This window comes from Lontra canadensis, unplaced genomic scaffold (assembly GCF_010015895.1).
Source record: "Lontra canadensis isolate GAN:19392208 unplaced genomic scaffold, GSC_riverotter_1.0 scaffold1, whole genome shotgun sequence".
Taxonomy (NCBI): domain Eukaryota; kingdom Metazoa; phylum Chordata; class Mammalia; order Carnivora; family Mustelidae; genus Lontra; species Lontra canadensis.
The window spans coordinates 101,236,459-101,253,595 of NW_022630995.1; the positions used below are offsets into that span (position 1 = coordinate 101,236,459).

Consider the following 17,137-nt stretch of genomic DNA (forward strand, 5'->3'; position numbering starts at 1 on the left):
TTTAAACTTATTTATCTACTTATTTATTTATTTATTTATTTATTTATTTAGAAAGGGGGAGAGGGTCAGAGTGGTAGTGATTCTTAATGAATGTCCAAAAGTTGGACATTGGTTGGAAGGGTTGGATGAAGCTCTGAAAATGATTAGCTATATTGGAAAGCATCACTTTCGCTCGAAGATCATCTAAAGCCTTTTTAAAAAACCGAAATAATGGGGCGCCTGGATGGCTCAGTGATTTAAAGCCTCTGCCTTCAGTTCAGGTCATGATCTCAGGGTCCTGGGATAGAGCCCTGCATCAGGCTCTCTACTCAGTGGGGAGCCTGTTTCCCTTCCTCTCTCTCTCTGCCTACTTGTGATCTCTGTCAAATAAATAAATAAAATCCTAAAAAAAAAATAATAATAATACATGCTGATTGTAACAATAATAAAAAACCATTCAGAAACAAGCTTCAAAGATGTCCTTCCAGATGTCTCTCTGCATTTATTAGCATATATGTCAACACAAGTAAGTTCTGTTTTTGGACAAACAAAAAAACAAAAATTATAATTCCTCTCCCAGAAATAACTGAGCCTCAGGAAAGAAGTCTAGAACAAGAGATGTTGGTGAGGATGTGGGGAGAAAGTAACACTTTTGCACTGTTGGTGGGGATGCAAACTGGTGCAGCCACTGTGGAAGACAGTAGGGAAGTTCCTCAGAAAATTAAAAATATAACTACCATATGATCCAGTAATTCCACTACTTGATATTTATCCTAAGAATATAAAACCACTAATTCAAATGGATATATGCACCCCAATGTTTATTACAGCATTATTTACAGTAGCCAAATTATAGAAACAGCCCAAGTGTCCATTGATCCATTGATGAATGAATGGATACAAAAGATTTGTGTGTGTGTGTTTGTGGGTGTATAAGATGGAATATTACTCAGCCACAAAAAAGAATGACATCTTGCCATTTGCAATGACAAGGAGTGAGCTAGAGAGCACAATGCTAAGTGAAATAAGTCAGAGAAAGACAAATACCATATGATCTCACTTGTGTGTGGAATTTAAGAAACAAAACAGATAAACAAAGGAAAAAAGAGAGCAAGAAACAGACTCTTAACTCTAGAGAACAAACTGATGGTTACCAGAGGGGAGTTGGGTGGAGGGATGGAGGAAATAGGTGATGGGTATTAAAGAGTATACTTATACTGTGATGAGCAGTGAGTAATGTATAGAATTGTTGAATCACTATATTGTACACCTGAAACTAATATCACACTGTTTTTTAAATTTTCTGGAATTAAAATAAGTAACTTAATTTTAAAAATGTGGGAGCCCTGATTTCAAACGGAAGCTAACTGAAAGCTCTGAAAGAGGGGGAAAGACTATCGACATCAGCAAAGCTGTGTCTAAAAGGCAACTCCATCTGGAGGACTTACTTAAGATAATCTGATTCAAAGGAAATACATTGTTGGCATCTTTCATAAGCCCCTTGTATTATTTTTTTAAGATTTTATTTATTCATTTGACAGACAGAGATCACAAGTAGGCAGAGAGGCAGGCAGAGAGCGTGGAAGGGAAGCATCCCTGCTGAGCAGAGAGCCCAATGCAGGGCTAGATCCCAGGACCCTGAGATCATGACCTGAGCCGAAGGCGGAGGCTTTAACCCACTGAGCCACCCAGGTGCCCAGCCCCTCGTATTATTAAAACAAAACTTTGAAATTGGAAAAAAAAAAAAAAAAGAATAGGTAGCTGGAAACTGAGGCACATTTTTTATGAAACCCTGTGGAATCTTCTTTGCTTTTCCCGCAGACTGTGGAGACAGTCACATGAACCTGTCCATTTAAAAATTACTTTAATTTTATCTCCCTCCCTTTTGCCCAATGTGGAAACTCATCTTCATTACTGAAAACTTTGATATGCTCTCTAACCAGGATGCTCCTTCCCTGAGGGAACTATATCACATTGAGAGGAACCATTGTCCAGGAACCCAAGGATGAGCAGCAGCGTAAATATACCTCCAATGACTGTGGGTATTATCAGTCATTAAATTTTTGCCAATGCAAGTCACAAGAGAGCTAAAGGCTTCTCATTCCAGTTTGTATTTTTCTTATCAATAACAGTGGTTGAGCATCTTTTTATGTGCTTATTGATGACTTGTGATTTTTCTATGAATTGCCTACTTTTGTCTTCCACTCTGCTTTTTGTTGGGATATTTTTCTTTTTATTGATTTGTAAAACTTCTCATAAAATTGCATATTGTGATATTTATGGAGAGGTGCCACTCAGATCCCCTTCAAAGGAAGGACTTGTTTCCCCAGCTGTTAGAAGCACTGTTAGCAGAAAGCCATCAACTGTTAGTCTCTTCAGGGATGGCAGGAGCTGCAGAACTATAATGGCTAACATCCAATGACTGATGTAATAGGGGAAAGGCTATAATGGTCCAGCCATTCTGGCCTATTAGACGACAATACTGACAGGCCATTTTACCTCCAGAACTCCCCATGTGGTTTGCTAAGGCTGTTGTTTGAGTCTGCGTTATATCTGGACCTTTCCCTCAGACAAATCTTGAGTCCTTCCCCTGCCTTCCACAGGAATTGATCCCAGGGGTACTTCCTAAAAAAATATTCTGTCTCAGATTTTGCTTCCTGGAGAATCCAATCTGTGAAAAATATATATTTTACATTGTAGCAAATATTTTCTTAGAAAATTTTCTCAGGCAAGTATTGCCTCAGGACCTTTGCACATTCTTTTCCCTATGCCATTTTCCCCTTGGCTCTCTCCTACTTCCTTAGGTATCAGCTAAGTTGTCATATCCTTACCAAGGCCTCCCCTGATCCTCAACCTAAATCAAGTCTTCCTATCATTTTCTGTCATGGCTTCTTATATATATATATTTCATAGCTCTTATCTCAGATTTTAATCTTATCAATAGATTTATGTGATTATTTGTTGAATCCCCAACAAGTAATTTTTGATTGATAGATTTCCAGACTATAAACACTATGAGGGTAGATATGTTTAAAAATATTTTTCATCATTCTATATTCAGTTACTGTCATAGTTCCTGAAGTATAATACATCTTTAGTAAATTTTAGTTCAGTGAATGAAGGGATGAATAAAGGTGTGAAGGCAAGAAGTGAGTTCTCTTTCTAAAAGCATGATTTTCAAACAAGGCAAACTCCTCAGCTCCTGAGTGTCTAACACAAACATCACCAACTGACATTATGAAACCATTCTTCATTCTTTTTGGGGTCCTGAAATTCTTTTGTGGTGTGGGCCTGAGGTTTGGTTATAAATTAATCCTGTCCATATTTTCTTACAATGGGTTACTTGAAATTTATTTCAAGGGATTGCCTTTGGAACCCAGGGTTCTTTTGAATCCAATTTTAAAAGCATTATTCTGTGTAATTAGACTATTATAAATGAGGAAAAAAAAATAGGAGTTCTATGGTTAAACCATTTAAAAACAAAATTAATTCCCACTGCTCAAGGCCTAAAGGGAAAATCTAGAAAGTGGGCAGAGAAAATGGGTTGTCTCATTAGATTTTGTTCAGGACCTATTATTACCAATTTAGTAGCTCACCCTTGAATTGGATTAGAGTATTACCATGATTACTATATTTATAATATTACAAGGGATTTATAATATGTCATTTGCAGCTGAAATTTCTCATGATTATTTTAGCCTAGAAGCAGTAATAATACTTAATCAAGCAAAACTTTCTATTTTTTTATGCCATTTAACAATGTGTAGTTAAATCACATGTGATTCTTGTATGATGGATGAATTTTATTACATTCAATTTAGTAACTAGCCAGAGAGACTGAAAGCTTAATACCAAATGTATTCTGCATATTATTGGGACTTGGTTAAAAACAACTCGATCTTCCTCTTTTCTTCTTGTAAGAGATATATGGGCCTCAGAACATGGACTTGTCACATATATACCTATTATCATTCAGAAAAGAATTTCTACATGCTAAAATAACTTTTTTCCCCCCAAAATAAGGGGGAATAAAACTAATTTCTCATCTTTCAACCAATCATTACTCTATTGGGTGAGCCTGCTTCTTGGGCCATTTGTTTAATCAAAACTTGGATCAAATATCTTTTAAAATAGGGAAGAAAAACATTTTATAAAATAAGTAGAGGACAAACAGATCTCTTACCTGTTCTTTAATCGCGACAGATTTTTTTTTAAGATTTTATTTATTTATTTGTCAAAGAGAGAGAGTGAGAGAGAAAGAATGAAAGAGAGAGAGAGAGAATAAGCATGGGGAATGGCAGGCAGAGGGAGAAGCAGGCTCCCTGCTTGAGCAGAAAGCCTCAAGTGGGGCTTGATCCTGGGACCTGAGAGGAAGGCAGGTATTTAACCTTTTGAGTGTGCCACAATCATGACACATGCCACAATCATGACAGCTTTTTTTTCCCCCCTAATTTTATTTGAGAGAGAGAGACAGAGATAGTGCAGGAGTGGGGAGGAGAAGGAGAAGCAGGTTCCCTGCTGAGCAGGGAGCCTGACTTAGGCTTGATCCCAGAACCCTGGAATCATGACCTGAGCTGAAGGTAGCCACCTAGGAGCCCCCAATCATTATAGTCTTAAAGAGAAATCTAGAAAACCGACATATTTTTTTCTTTGTCCTCTAGTCTGCTATTCAGCTCTTAGCCATCCACCAAAGTACCTCTAAGGATAACAGGGAAAGAATACACACCCATTCCCTTTGGTAGGTGTTTACCACGGGGGGCTCAGAGGGAGAATTTAGGAGATCAGTAAACTAGCAGTTAAAGAAAAAGGGGGGAAAAAAGACTGCATCTTTATTTTCACTTACTTCTAACTAACATTTAGCATTGATAAATGTAGGCAACAAACCCTACAGTAGCATGAGTACTATCTACGCTTTTTTCCTCCAGGAGAAATGATATATAATTGTTATTTCATTTTCCCAATGTTACAGGTGTCTCTGTCATTTATAGCGATCATGACTTCAAAATGATGGTAGTTATTAGATCTGCTGTTGGATCTAGTTGCTTAATGCCTCGGTGAAGAACCAAGTGTGTTATCATATCACAACGTTTTTTCCCAAAGTATTTTTGCAGATATATTTTAATATAATTGGTTTGCTCTTTAACAGTGTATTTCAAGTATTTACAAACGTTACTTTGAGAAGCATTTTGTAGGCTCCATAAGGCTGCGAAATGGGTCCATAGAACAGAAAGGGTCAAGAACTCATAACAGTTATTTTCCGAGTTATTAGACTTAACTTTCCCCTTCTTTCAGAATTGAGGTGAAATTCATATAACATACAATTAACCATTTTAGAGTGTACAATTCAGTGGCATCTAATGCAGTCGCGATATTGTGTAATAACCACCGCTGTAGTTTCAAAACATTTTCATCGCCCCAGAAAGACTCCCCATATCCTTTATGTAATCAATCCCCATTCCTCCCTCCCTACACCCTTCCGACAACTGCTAATTTTTTCCCTATCTTTACGGATTTGCCTAGTCTGGATATATCATATACAAGAAATCATACAACATGTGACTTTTTATATCTAGTATCTTTTGCTTCGTATTAATGCTTTTGATATACATCTAAGAATGTATAAGAACTTCATTTCTTATTATTAGTGAATGGATAAACTAATATTTTCTTTTAATAAGAAGTATTTTGTAAAAATGTCTTTACGCTCTTGAAATGAAATTAATAGATAAGAAAACGTACTACACATAATTTCAAAAAATCAATGTAATGAATAACTATCTTATAAAACACAAAAGAAAAATAATTTGTAATAAAATCATGCGTATTTTGATATGAAAATGCTCAGTCACTAGTACTAAAAACATATTAAATAGTCATATGCTTGCATCCTTATATAGAATCACCATGAATTAAGAGCTAGAAATGTAGACTAATACAGTATGTAGTATCAGAGTCTCAAATACCACGCACATATCTTAAAACAAAGCAAAAAATTCTCTGTGTTATATATGAAATCTCATTAGCTTTTAGGTTGACATAATTTTTTAGAAAACAGATTAGGCACTTACACCGATGTCTGATGGGACATTTCAGAGCAATGAAGAACACAGGACAACACCTCCTTGTGTAGGGCTATCTTACGTGTTGGAGCGTGTACAGCATCACTAAATAGCAGTAATGTTCCTCAGTCACTGTGACATGGGAAAACACCCTTGCAATTTCAAAAAGGCATCTTTGGGGTCAGTAGTGACCCACAGAGGACATATGACCCGAAGTTTACTCCCTGAATCTTGACATTTCTCTGAAGACTCGTGTTTTTATCTCTAGCATTAAATGCATATCTATGTTCTGTGATACAGTGGAAGTGTTCCTGTTTTTTTTTTTAAAGATTTTATTTATTTATTTGACAGAGAGAGAGATCACAAGTAGGCAAAGAGGCTGGCAGAGAGAGAGGGGAGGAAACAGGCTCCCCACGGAGCAGGGAGCCTGATGCGGGGCTTGATCCCAGGACCCTGGGACCATGACCTGAACCGAAGGCAGAGGCTTAACCTACTGAGCCACCCAGGCACCCCAGAAGTGTTCCTGTTTGAATAGATATGTAACTCTGACGTATCTGAATTGCATGGGGGCCAGTCCGAGTATCCTGCCTCGTTCAGAAGCCCAACCTATCTATATTAAGAAACCTTCAAAGTCGGAGCTAAAATTAGTTGCTCTTTAATAGCTGTATGTGTGGGAAACATGTATATTTCAAAGTAGGTGTTCAGTAAGTCTTCAGAAAAGGACCTCTGAGCATTTAGGCTTTTCTATTAAGATATTAGAGTTGGGGGTGGTGGAAGAGGTGGGTAAAATTGTTTAAGGTAAAAATTAGATAGGACACTTGCTTAAAAATAAAATGATACAAAAATTTTCAATAATAATAAAGAAGGATATGCTAGAATCTCCAGCAGAGCAAAATTGTCCATGGAATGCCCACAGGAGAACCTACTTCTTCCTGACAGAAAATGATTAATGATTTTGCAGACAGCCTACATATATACCATTTTATGCCCACGCTAAAGCAACAGCAATTCAAGTTAAGAGCAAATGTTATATGCAAACAATGAATCATGGAACACTCCATCAAAAACTAATGATGTACTGTATGGTGACTAACATAACATAATTAAAAAATAAATATTTTTTTTTAAAAGAGCAAACATTACAAATACTAAAGGTAGTAATGACACTCTTATAGGCATTATTAGGAAGTTAAAATAAAACGTGATTTTTATTAGATGATAAAGAAAAACAGTTAATAACAAAAAATTTTATATTTTCATAGTTTAAATTACCATACTTGATATTGTTTCCAAAGTGTTTGAGATGTTCCATCTCTTGGAGTCATTTTTATCTTGTAGAGCAGTTTTAGGTTCACAGCAAAACTGAGAAGAAGGTACAGAGGCTTCCCTTTCATCCTCTACCCCACACACAGTATTTCCCACTATCAATAACCCTCATCAGAGTGGTGGTACTTATATTACAATCAAACCCACATTGATGCGTTATTGTCACCTAAATTCCTTAGTTTACATTGGTATTCATTCTTGGTCTTGATATTCTATGCATCTTGAGAAGTGGTTAATTGTTATGGAAACCCAAGTTCAGCTAGCTGCCTGTCGCTCAAAAAGACAATATTTAAGAGATGAGTTTTGATCAGAAAGTAATATGGGCTTTATTCAAGATGCTGGCCACCTAGGGAGAAGACAGGCTCTGTCCAATGGCCAACTCTGAAGGTTCTGCCTGGCCCAGGCGGTTTTAAGGAATTTAGGGCAGTTAACATTTGTCCAGACTCAATAGTACCAGCTACAGACATTATCTCAGTGCTTGGAGGCTGTGCCACAGGGTTTGATTTCTGCTTTGTGTTGTGCAGAAGGGCTCTATTCTTTCTAGGAAAGAATGCATGATTTATAGATGTACAAAGAAAGGTTAGTTAATCACGCAGGTTAAGGGGCTTACTAAGGCCGGAAGACTACTAGGTTCTAGGCTAGAAGGGTCAAGGTGACTTCATAGTGACATGTATCCATCATTATGGAATCATATAGGCCAGTTTCACTGCCCTAAAAATCCTCTGGGCTTTACTTGTTCATTTGTCCCCCCATTCTCAACCTCTGGCAACCACTGATCTTTTTACTGTCTCTGTAGTTGTGGCTTTCCCAGGATTTATACATTTGGAATTGTACAGCATATAGCATTTTCAGATTGGCTTCAATCACTTAGTAACATGCATTTAAAGTTTGTGCATGTCTTTTCATGGCTTAATAGCTCATTTCCTTTTTAGCACTGTTTGGATGGATCACATTTATTATTATTATTATTACTACTTCTACTATTATTATTATTTTGGACCACAGTTTATTTACCCATTCACCTCTTGAAGGACATCTTGGTTGCTTCCCAGTTTGGGCAATTACGAATAAAGCTGCTATAAACATCATGTGCAGGTTTTTGTGTGGACATACGTTTTCAGTTCATTTTGATAAATACGAAGGAGCCACGACTATTGGGTTGCATGCTGAGTATGTTTAGTTTTCTAAAAAAACTGCTCAACTGTCTTCTAAATTTGCTGTAGCATTTTCTGTTTGCATTAACAATTAATGGGAGTTCCTGTTGCTCCACATCTTGGAAGCATTTGGTGTTGTCAGTGTCTTGGATGTTAGCTATTCTGAGTGTAGTGATGTCTCATTGTCGCTTTAATTTGCATCTCTCCAATGACAAATGACATGTAGTGTCTTTTCATATGCTAATTTCCCATCTGTAGCTCTTCTGTGGTTAGGTATCTCTTTGGAGCTCTTCCCTGTTTTTTAGTTGGGTCATTTATTTTCTTGTTGTTGAGTTTTTAGAGTTCTTTCAGGATATTTTCGATACTGATTCTTTATTAGATATGAGTTTTGCAAAAATTTCCTACCTTAAGTTTCAACTAAAATTCCCTAATTTTAATACCATTTCAGTTGGTTTTTAGAGTTGAACTTATAACATATTTTTTCTTTCTAATACAAGTAACTTAATTTAAGTACTTCCTAAGTAACAGTTCATGTAATACTTTTACAACGTTTTGAATAAAATTATATAGGTAGTAAAGAGGGGAGTTCTCAGAATTTCTCCTAACATATTTTCTATGCAAGAAGAAGAAAATGAAGATTAGAATTAAATTCAGCTGGGAGAGAAAACAGAAAGAAAAAAAGAATATTGGTGGCTAAATAAGATAAATAGTTATTTCTCTTTTATGTAAAAGTTCCAAGGTATGTATTCTGGAGCTATCTAGCCCCTCTGGCCCACAAAGTCCTCTGGCGTGCAAGCTTCTTTCAGCTCAGAGCTCCATTCATCCAGCGCATGGCCCTTACCTTCATGGACAAGGTAGAATGTGAGAAATGATGAAGAGGAAGAGGTAAAGGATGAGCTAACTGCCTCCCTCTCTTCCCCGCCCCAGCTTTATTGAAATATAATTAATATTTAAGACTGTGTAAGTTTAAGGTGTACAGTGTGATGACTTTATGCATGTAATATTGCAAAATCATTACCAAAATAATGTTATCTGATAGCTTTATCACCTGACATGATTATCTTTTTTGTATGTATTTGTGGTGAGAATATCTAAGATCTATTCTCTTAGCATGACTATAGTTACCATGGTGTACAGTATATCCCTAGAACTTACAACTGGAAACTTGTACCTTTTGACCAACATCTCCCTATTTCTTCTAACTCCCAGTCTCTGGCAACTGCTATTCTACTCTATTTCTATGAATTCAACTTTTCTTTCTTTTTTTTTTTTTAATATTCCACATTTAAGTGAGATCACGCAGTATTTGTCTTTCTCTGTCTGACTTATTTCACTTAGCCTAATGTCCTCAAGTTCCCTCCATGCTCATGACAGAATAATATTCCATTGTGTGTATATATACATATATTGTGTGTATATATACATACATGTATATATACACACCAGATTTTCCTAGGGAATGTTCTTAGATGTCCCATTGGGGGACTTGAGTTACATGGTCACACCTTTTGTAAGGGAAGCTGGAGAGTATAATTTTTATCTGGAGAAATAAAAAATTCTTCTGCTGTAAATGAAGGGGAGGGCTGATGTTGGGGGACAACTGACAGGCTCTGTTACCCATAAACTTATTTAACCAATCTCTCACTATTTTGTTCTTTCTTTTACCAATTTTAAAAATTAAGTTGTTTTCCTATTTTTCATTTTTAAGAGTTGTTTGTATAGTTTGGTAATAGTCCTTTATCAGATATATCTTTTGCAAATATTTTCTCCTATCATCATCTTCTCTTATTTTCTTGAGGTATCATGGCTTTTATAAAAATAACTATATAAAAACACAACAGCATTTAACATAATATGTTTAGAGATCTAAAGTTCACAGACAAAAATCATTTTGTTTTGTTGCATTGTCATGATAATAACTTTGCTCCTCAGTAGAATAAAAGTCAATATTTAAGTGAGAAATGATCTGGAACTTTGACCTGTATTTAGAAGAAGAAAAATGTGGATCAAAAATAGAGGATGAATAGGAACTCTAGGTAACATTTAGAAATACTTTTGCAACATTTCTATGATAATATGACAAATGTTTTAAATGTTTGGTAACATGAAAATATTTTCAAAGTTGCCCTTTAGATAAAGTGTTCAAAAGGCCAGTGAAATATTGTGTGTCCCTAAACAGATAAAGTAGAAAGTGTTCAAAATTGTTTTAAAATTCTCCTTTTATTAAATCCTACTATATTATACATATTATATTATATCCTACCCAGTCCCTGAAGTTAACCATTGGCTAGCAAGCATAAGCAATGGCAATTAGCAGATTTTAAAATTTGTTTATTTATCATGATATATAAGTAAGGATCACAATTAATTTTAGAGACATATGCTGCTTTTACAAAATATCACACATAAATGACTACTCCACAATTCCAAAATTCTTTCATTTTCTAGCAGGATAATCCAGCATTTCAGAAAACGACAACTCTATCCAAGTTAGATTTTATATTACACTTACCAATGCTCAAAGCAGAAACAGAATTGGGATTCACTGATGACCTAATTTTTCTCTAGCTCCAACTCCTATCTCTACCACAGTTTCCTAGCTTTGGGAGAAGATAGTTTTGTGCCACCTTTAACGAAAGACTTTGCTTTAGTCGTCAGCCTTCTCAGGGCTGGCCTTTGCTGCCTTTTCCATATCATGCCCTTTCTAGGGAAGCCCATATCCAATCAGTGGGGTTATAAAGGCCCAGTGATTTTGGCCTTACACTGGACAACTCTAGCTCCTCATGCTCTAGAATATTCTGCCGGGTTTGGCCTTATTCTAAGAATCTATGGATCAAATTAAAAAATTTAAAAAAAAAGAATCTATAGATCATTAGAAATTAGCCTATAACATTGTCTCAGTAGGGTTTATCTTGTTGAAACATCTGAACTTCAAAGGTTAAGAGAACAATTAAGCTTTTTTTTTTTTTCTACTTGATGAAACAAAATTATATAGCCACTATGATACATGCACAAAAGTAAATCCTCCCTCCCCACACCTTTATGGGAGATTCTGCCTTTCAGTTTAGCCTGATCAAGCTTACACATTACAAAGCCACCACTGTTGACAAAAACATTTTAGGATCTGCAATCTAAGTAGAGTCTAAGGGGTTACTGACAACATCTCTTACAGATCCTTTCTGAAAATTAGATGAGTCTCTTAGTTTTAACTGTCATGAAATAATTGGCAAAATTGAAAGAATCCTGGTGCCTAACAGGGAAGGATGTGAACCTAGTTCATAGTTGGAAGAGAAATATGTAGAATTCTCACAGAACTTTCCAAGGTAGTTGGACAATATAGAGGAAGAAAATGATGTTTGTGGCAGACTGCCGGTTGTCCTCTAGTATTCATTTCTTCTTCTTCTGTAGTCCTATGACATCTAATTTCTATCTGGGCCTCTGTTAACCCAGAGAAATAGGCTGCCAGTTTATAGTTAGTTGTAGCCCGTACACTGTGCTGCTTGATACAATGTAAGTAAAAGTAGTGTTACAGTCTCTGAGATGTGTGGTTTTTTTTTTTTTTAAAGATCTTATTTATTTATTTGACAGCGGTCACAAGTAGGCAGAGAGGCAGGCAGAGAGAGAGAGGTGGAGGCAGGCTCCCTGCGGGGCAGAGAGCCAGATGCAGGGCTCAATCCCAGGACCCCGGAATCATGACCTGAGCCGATGGCAGAGGCTTAACCCACTGAGCCACCCAGGCGCCCCTCTGAGATGTGTTCTTAAGGGAAGGGCATAACCTTCTTTTATCTTTTCTTCTTTTCATTTCTTTCTTTCTTTCTTTCTGTCTTTCTTTCTAGGTGAAATGAGGGTGTGATGATTGGAGCTGTAACAGCCATTTTGAGCTAGGAGGGGGAACTTAGTAATGGAAATTAAACACATTAAGACCAACAAGACAGAAATAACTTGTTTCTCTTACATGGGAAACCCTGTATCATCTACCTTCAGACATTTATGTTGATTAAAAATCCTGACCACCATCTAGATATTGTAAGGACCTATTTAGAAACTGTCCCTGCTCCCCTTCCCCCAGGGGATTTACTTGGAGACAAGTCCCAGAAACCAGCTTCAGTTAACAAAGCCCAGATACAAAGGTGGGTCAGGCCAGGTGGAGACATCCGATGGGGGTGGGGGGAGGTGGGGGGGTGGAGGGATGGGGGGGTGGGGGGTGGGGGGGAGGTGCATACTGTCTCCCTGGTTACCAAGGAGTATGGGCCCCGCCCTTTGGGAGTCTTTTGGGCACCAATCCCAATCAAGGTGTAATAGGCTGGTTCAAATGTCTACTAGGGTAAATTGTAATTCAATTGGTCACCTAGCATCACTGTGGAGTTTCCTGTGTGTGTTACAATCTCATTGGCCACCTGTGTGTGGCCAGGCCCGACCGCATGGCCTTTGCCCTTAAAAGCTAGTCTGTGAAACAGAGAAGGGTTGCCCTCTCTTGTAAGAGGCGTGGCCCCGAACGTTCGGTTAGATTCTTGATGCTTGGCGCGAAATAAAGCTTTGCTTGACCTTCGCTTTGTATCAGTCTCGCCCCTTTAATCACGGACCCATTATTGGGGCACAACAGATATAAGTACTATTATCTTTATATAAAGTTAGATGATGGATATAGAAACATCTTGGTGAAATTTCTGCTTGCAGATTTTTATAAGTAAAGGTTTGTTTCAACCCATTTTTAAAAATCTTGTCTATCTTGTTAAAATTAAGAACCAGAGGATGTAATTTGCAGCTATGGAATACAGAGAGAAACTAGTTTAGACTAGAATCAGATCCATAATCAGACTTAATTAATATAAATTAATATAATCTTGGCAAAGATGTTTGTCTTATGCTATAAGAGCTAGGATTCTAAGTTAGAATTATCTTTTTCGTGAATTTACATATTCATTGTGCATAGTAACTTAGAACCCGATTTTTATTACAGTATTTTAAGAGATAATTTTAAAAAGGCCTTCCCTTTTTTTTTCACTTAGTTTTTGCAGACCGTAAGTGCACCTTTTTTGCCTCTTTCTGTAAAATTGCTACTATTTTTGTTTTCACTTATGGATTGAATAACAGATACTGAAAGGTCCCCCAATAATGGGTGCATGATTAAAGGAGCGAGACTGATACAAAGCGAAGGTCAAGCAAAGCTTCATTTTGCGCCAAATATCAAGAATCAAACCGAACGTTCGGGGCCACGCCTCTTACAGAGAGGGCGACGTCTCTCTGCTTCACAGACTAGCTTTTAAGGGCTAAGACCATGCGGTTGGGCCTGGCCACGCACAGGTGGCCAATAAAATTGTAACACACAGAGAAAGCTGCACAGTCATGTTAGGTCACACATTAAGTGACCGATTGAGTTACAATTTACCCTAGTAGATATCTGAACCAGCCTATCACCTTGGTCAGAATTGGCGCCCAAAAGGTGCCTAAAGGGCGGGGCCCAGACTCCTTGGTATCTAGGGAGACTGTATGCGCCCCCCCACTGATCGGATGTCTCCACCTGGCCTGACCTACCCTTGTATTTGGGCTTTGTTACCTGTGACTGGTTTCCGGGACTTGTTTTTAAGTAAGTCCCCTGGGGGAAGGGGGGCAGGGACAGTTTAAGTTTTAAACAACAAAATTATTGTTTAACCCAATGGAAGCGCTCTAGCTAAATAAGTCCTTACAATAGTTAATTTTCTTTAAAAGTTTTCATTTCTGATAAGACAATCTTTTTTACTGCTTTCTTCTGGGTTCTCTCATTCTGATTTATTGTGAGAATTGAACTTCCTACTGACTGGAGGTCATTGGTGATCTTGAGAAGGTGGAGGAAGGTCATCTGAATTGAAATGGGGAGAAATGGAGATACTGCCTACGGAAAATTGTTTCTTCAAGTTTTCCTGGAAAGTGGATAACCAGAATTTCATATGCTAATAGAAAGATCTGGTAAAAGGGACTCCCAGGAGCAACTTAACTCCACAACAAAAGAGCCATTATTATGGCTGGGCATGCTGCTACACCCTGCGAGGATACTAAATCTTAATTCCGGTGTGTTTGGCTCACTTGTTAATGTTAAACAGTGGGTTGATTCGCGTGAAATAGAAAACGTGACAGGTTCACAAACATATAGGTCTGGTACCAAGTGCCATTGTAGAAGTGAAAATGTAAGAAAAAGAAAAGATAAATCATCTCTAGTTGGGTTAAATAGGAAAGGCCTCATGGAAGAGATAATCATTTGAAGAAGTTACGTTCACAAGGTTACCTGACAAGTTACCTGTCAAATCTTCACAAGGATGTCTCACTATGACTCATCATGGTGTTTTTGTGTGTGCAATGCTTGCCTTCTACATTGGACAGAATCTAGAGCAGTGCCTGGCACAGAATAATCACTCAATTTTTATCATTGTAATAAAAATATTATGACAGTAAATATTGAGTGGATGAGTGAAGGAATAAATGCATATACGCATTAATAAATGGTTGTGAGCTCCTCAGGGTGGTGGATGTAATCTTGCTCATCTTTGCCTCGCTCTGGACACAGCGTACACACTGCGCGCGTCACTGGCAATTTATTGGGCGCTCTGTTTGCTCTGATCGAAGTCTCCAGGCCCGGCAGGAGACTGGCGGGGGCGCGGGATCTAAATCCAAGCCCAGGGCGGAAGGGATGGCTCCAGCCAGTAGGGGGCACCGGCGCGCGGCTGGGCCAGGATCCCCCAGCGCCGCCCTGCTCGGAGTCCGACTGCCGTCAACGCCATGCGCGCGCTGCTGCCGCTCCTGCGCACCGGCTGGGGCTGGCGCGCGGGACCCCCCGCCGCCGCCCGCTTGCCCCGGGGAAAGAGTGCAGGGCCTGGGCCGCACGGCGCCATGGCCCAGGCCTTCTACCGCACGGAGGAGCGCGGCCAGCTCTACTCCCCCGATTACCGCCTCTTCTTCAGTAAGTAGCTCGAGAGGCCCCCGGCGGGCGGCGCACCAGGGGAGGCTCGGGGTGGGGCCTGTGCGGTCCACGAGGCCTCCTCCCTCCTCCCTTCCGGCTTGCGGTGGTGGCCGAGCAGCCCAGGCCACCTCCCCGCATGCAGGGGCCCGCGCCGAGCCACGGGAGCTGTCGGCAAGGGGGGCGGCGCCGTGAGTCCCCAAACGCGGAACGCAGAGACGCAGTGTGGTGGGCGGCCGGTGGCGCCGCGCTGAGTTGCCCCGGGCGCGGCCAACCGCCTTCCCCCAGCGGCAGGCCGAGGCGCAGGGGCCCCGCGGTCACCGCGCCGCGGCCCCGAAGCCTTAGGCAAGGCCCCGCAGCGGCTCAGGGTTCCGGTAATTCAGTTGTGCAAGGGCAGGGCAGAGTCCGCCAGCAGACCGGCCCTCTCGGTGGGCGTAACCACGCTCCTTCTAGTGAGGGCCTCCTGCAATTGGAAAGGCGGTCGCAACTTTGGAGATGCTTAGGCCAGTGGGTCTTTTTGAGGGGTGGGGATGGAGTGGGGGAGACTCTGGCGAAGCATCTCCCAGAAGCACGATTTTATATTCACAAATTTGCACTTTGAATGAGGTGCTGGACCAAGAGCCTAGTTGGCTCCCGGCCAGCCCTGTCTTCTCACAGTGAACAAACCCCAGAGGGCAAAGAGAGTTGCAGGGCACTGAGCTGACCGGCTAAGTCAGAAAACGACCCAGGTCCCCGTTATTTATTCTCATTTTTCTTTGCACCCACGTATTTCACTGTGGGGTGAAGATAGGGAGGTTGGTTGAGTTGCCTTCATGCCTAATGACTTCCAAGCCCTGAGAGAGGTAGTACCTTTTTTCTGTAAAGTCGGCCTTGCCTTATAAGCCCATTTCTTAGGAGCACTAGCTTTGGGGGCTTTTCGGATCTAAGCTGGAATCCTGGATTTTTCAGCTCTTCGCTCCGTGACCCCGGATGAGTTTCTTTACCTGCTCTGCTTTTTGTTTTCTTATCTGTAAAACAGGGCTGTAAGAATTTCATGATAAAGTGTGTATAAAGTGATTAGTCAGAGCATCTACAATATAAATTATTAGAAATAATATCTGTGATTATTGCTATCTGTAATTTATAAAATGTTTCCACTATCTTACGTGAACTTAGGGTCGAAGAGTATTTTATGGGAGAGAAAACTGAGTATACTTTATGGATTATGATGCAACCGATATTAAAATATCTTCAAAATTGGTTGCTTCCCCCTCCCCCATGCTGCATATCCTTTCCCATCCTTGTTTAGTCAATCAATACTCCTCAGGTGGAGAGGAACCCTTAACAAGAACTCCCAAATTTCTGCGTGGCTTGTGTTCCAGAAGGTTATGTATGATGTGGTAATTTGGGGCACAGTGTTATGAAATGGCAGTTAGGTTTTTGAGTAGATAAAAGCTTGTCTAAACGCATAACATGGTGAAAATATTCTAGATTTGCAATAAGTACAGTAATAATAGACCAAAAAGTCAATAAGTATTTACCAAGTGTGCTAGACACAGTTAGACATGGCACTGAGGAGATTTTAGTTACGAGCCCTGCACTTCAGAGAGAGTAATGATGTCAGTATAGGTAATTAAGGAAAAATATAAAAACACTGAAAAATATTTTACTTGAGGGTTAACAGAAAAAAATCTCGAGGAGTCTGGGTC

General features: G+C 39.4%; 1 protein-coding gene across 2 annotated transcripts in view; it reads left to right on the top strand.

Moving 5' to 3' along the window:
* The first annotated feature begins 15,243 nt into the window (after positions 1 to 15,243).
* Positions 15,244 to 17,137, top strand: part of PPA2 (inorganic pyrophosphatase 2) — an 85,241-nt gene continuing 83,347 nt past the window's right edge. For both annotated transcript variants that reach the window (XM_032860520.1, XM_032860529.1), the window contains exon 1: positions 15,244 to 15,452. In XM_032860520.1, the coding sequence (XP_032716411.1) occupies positions 15,272 to 15,452 (181 nt within the window). In that variant the 5' untranslated portion in view covers positions 15,244 to 15,271. The remainder of the gene's footprint in view (positions 15,453 to 17,137) is intronic.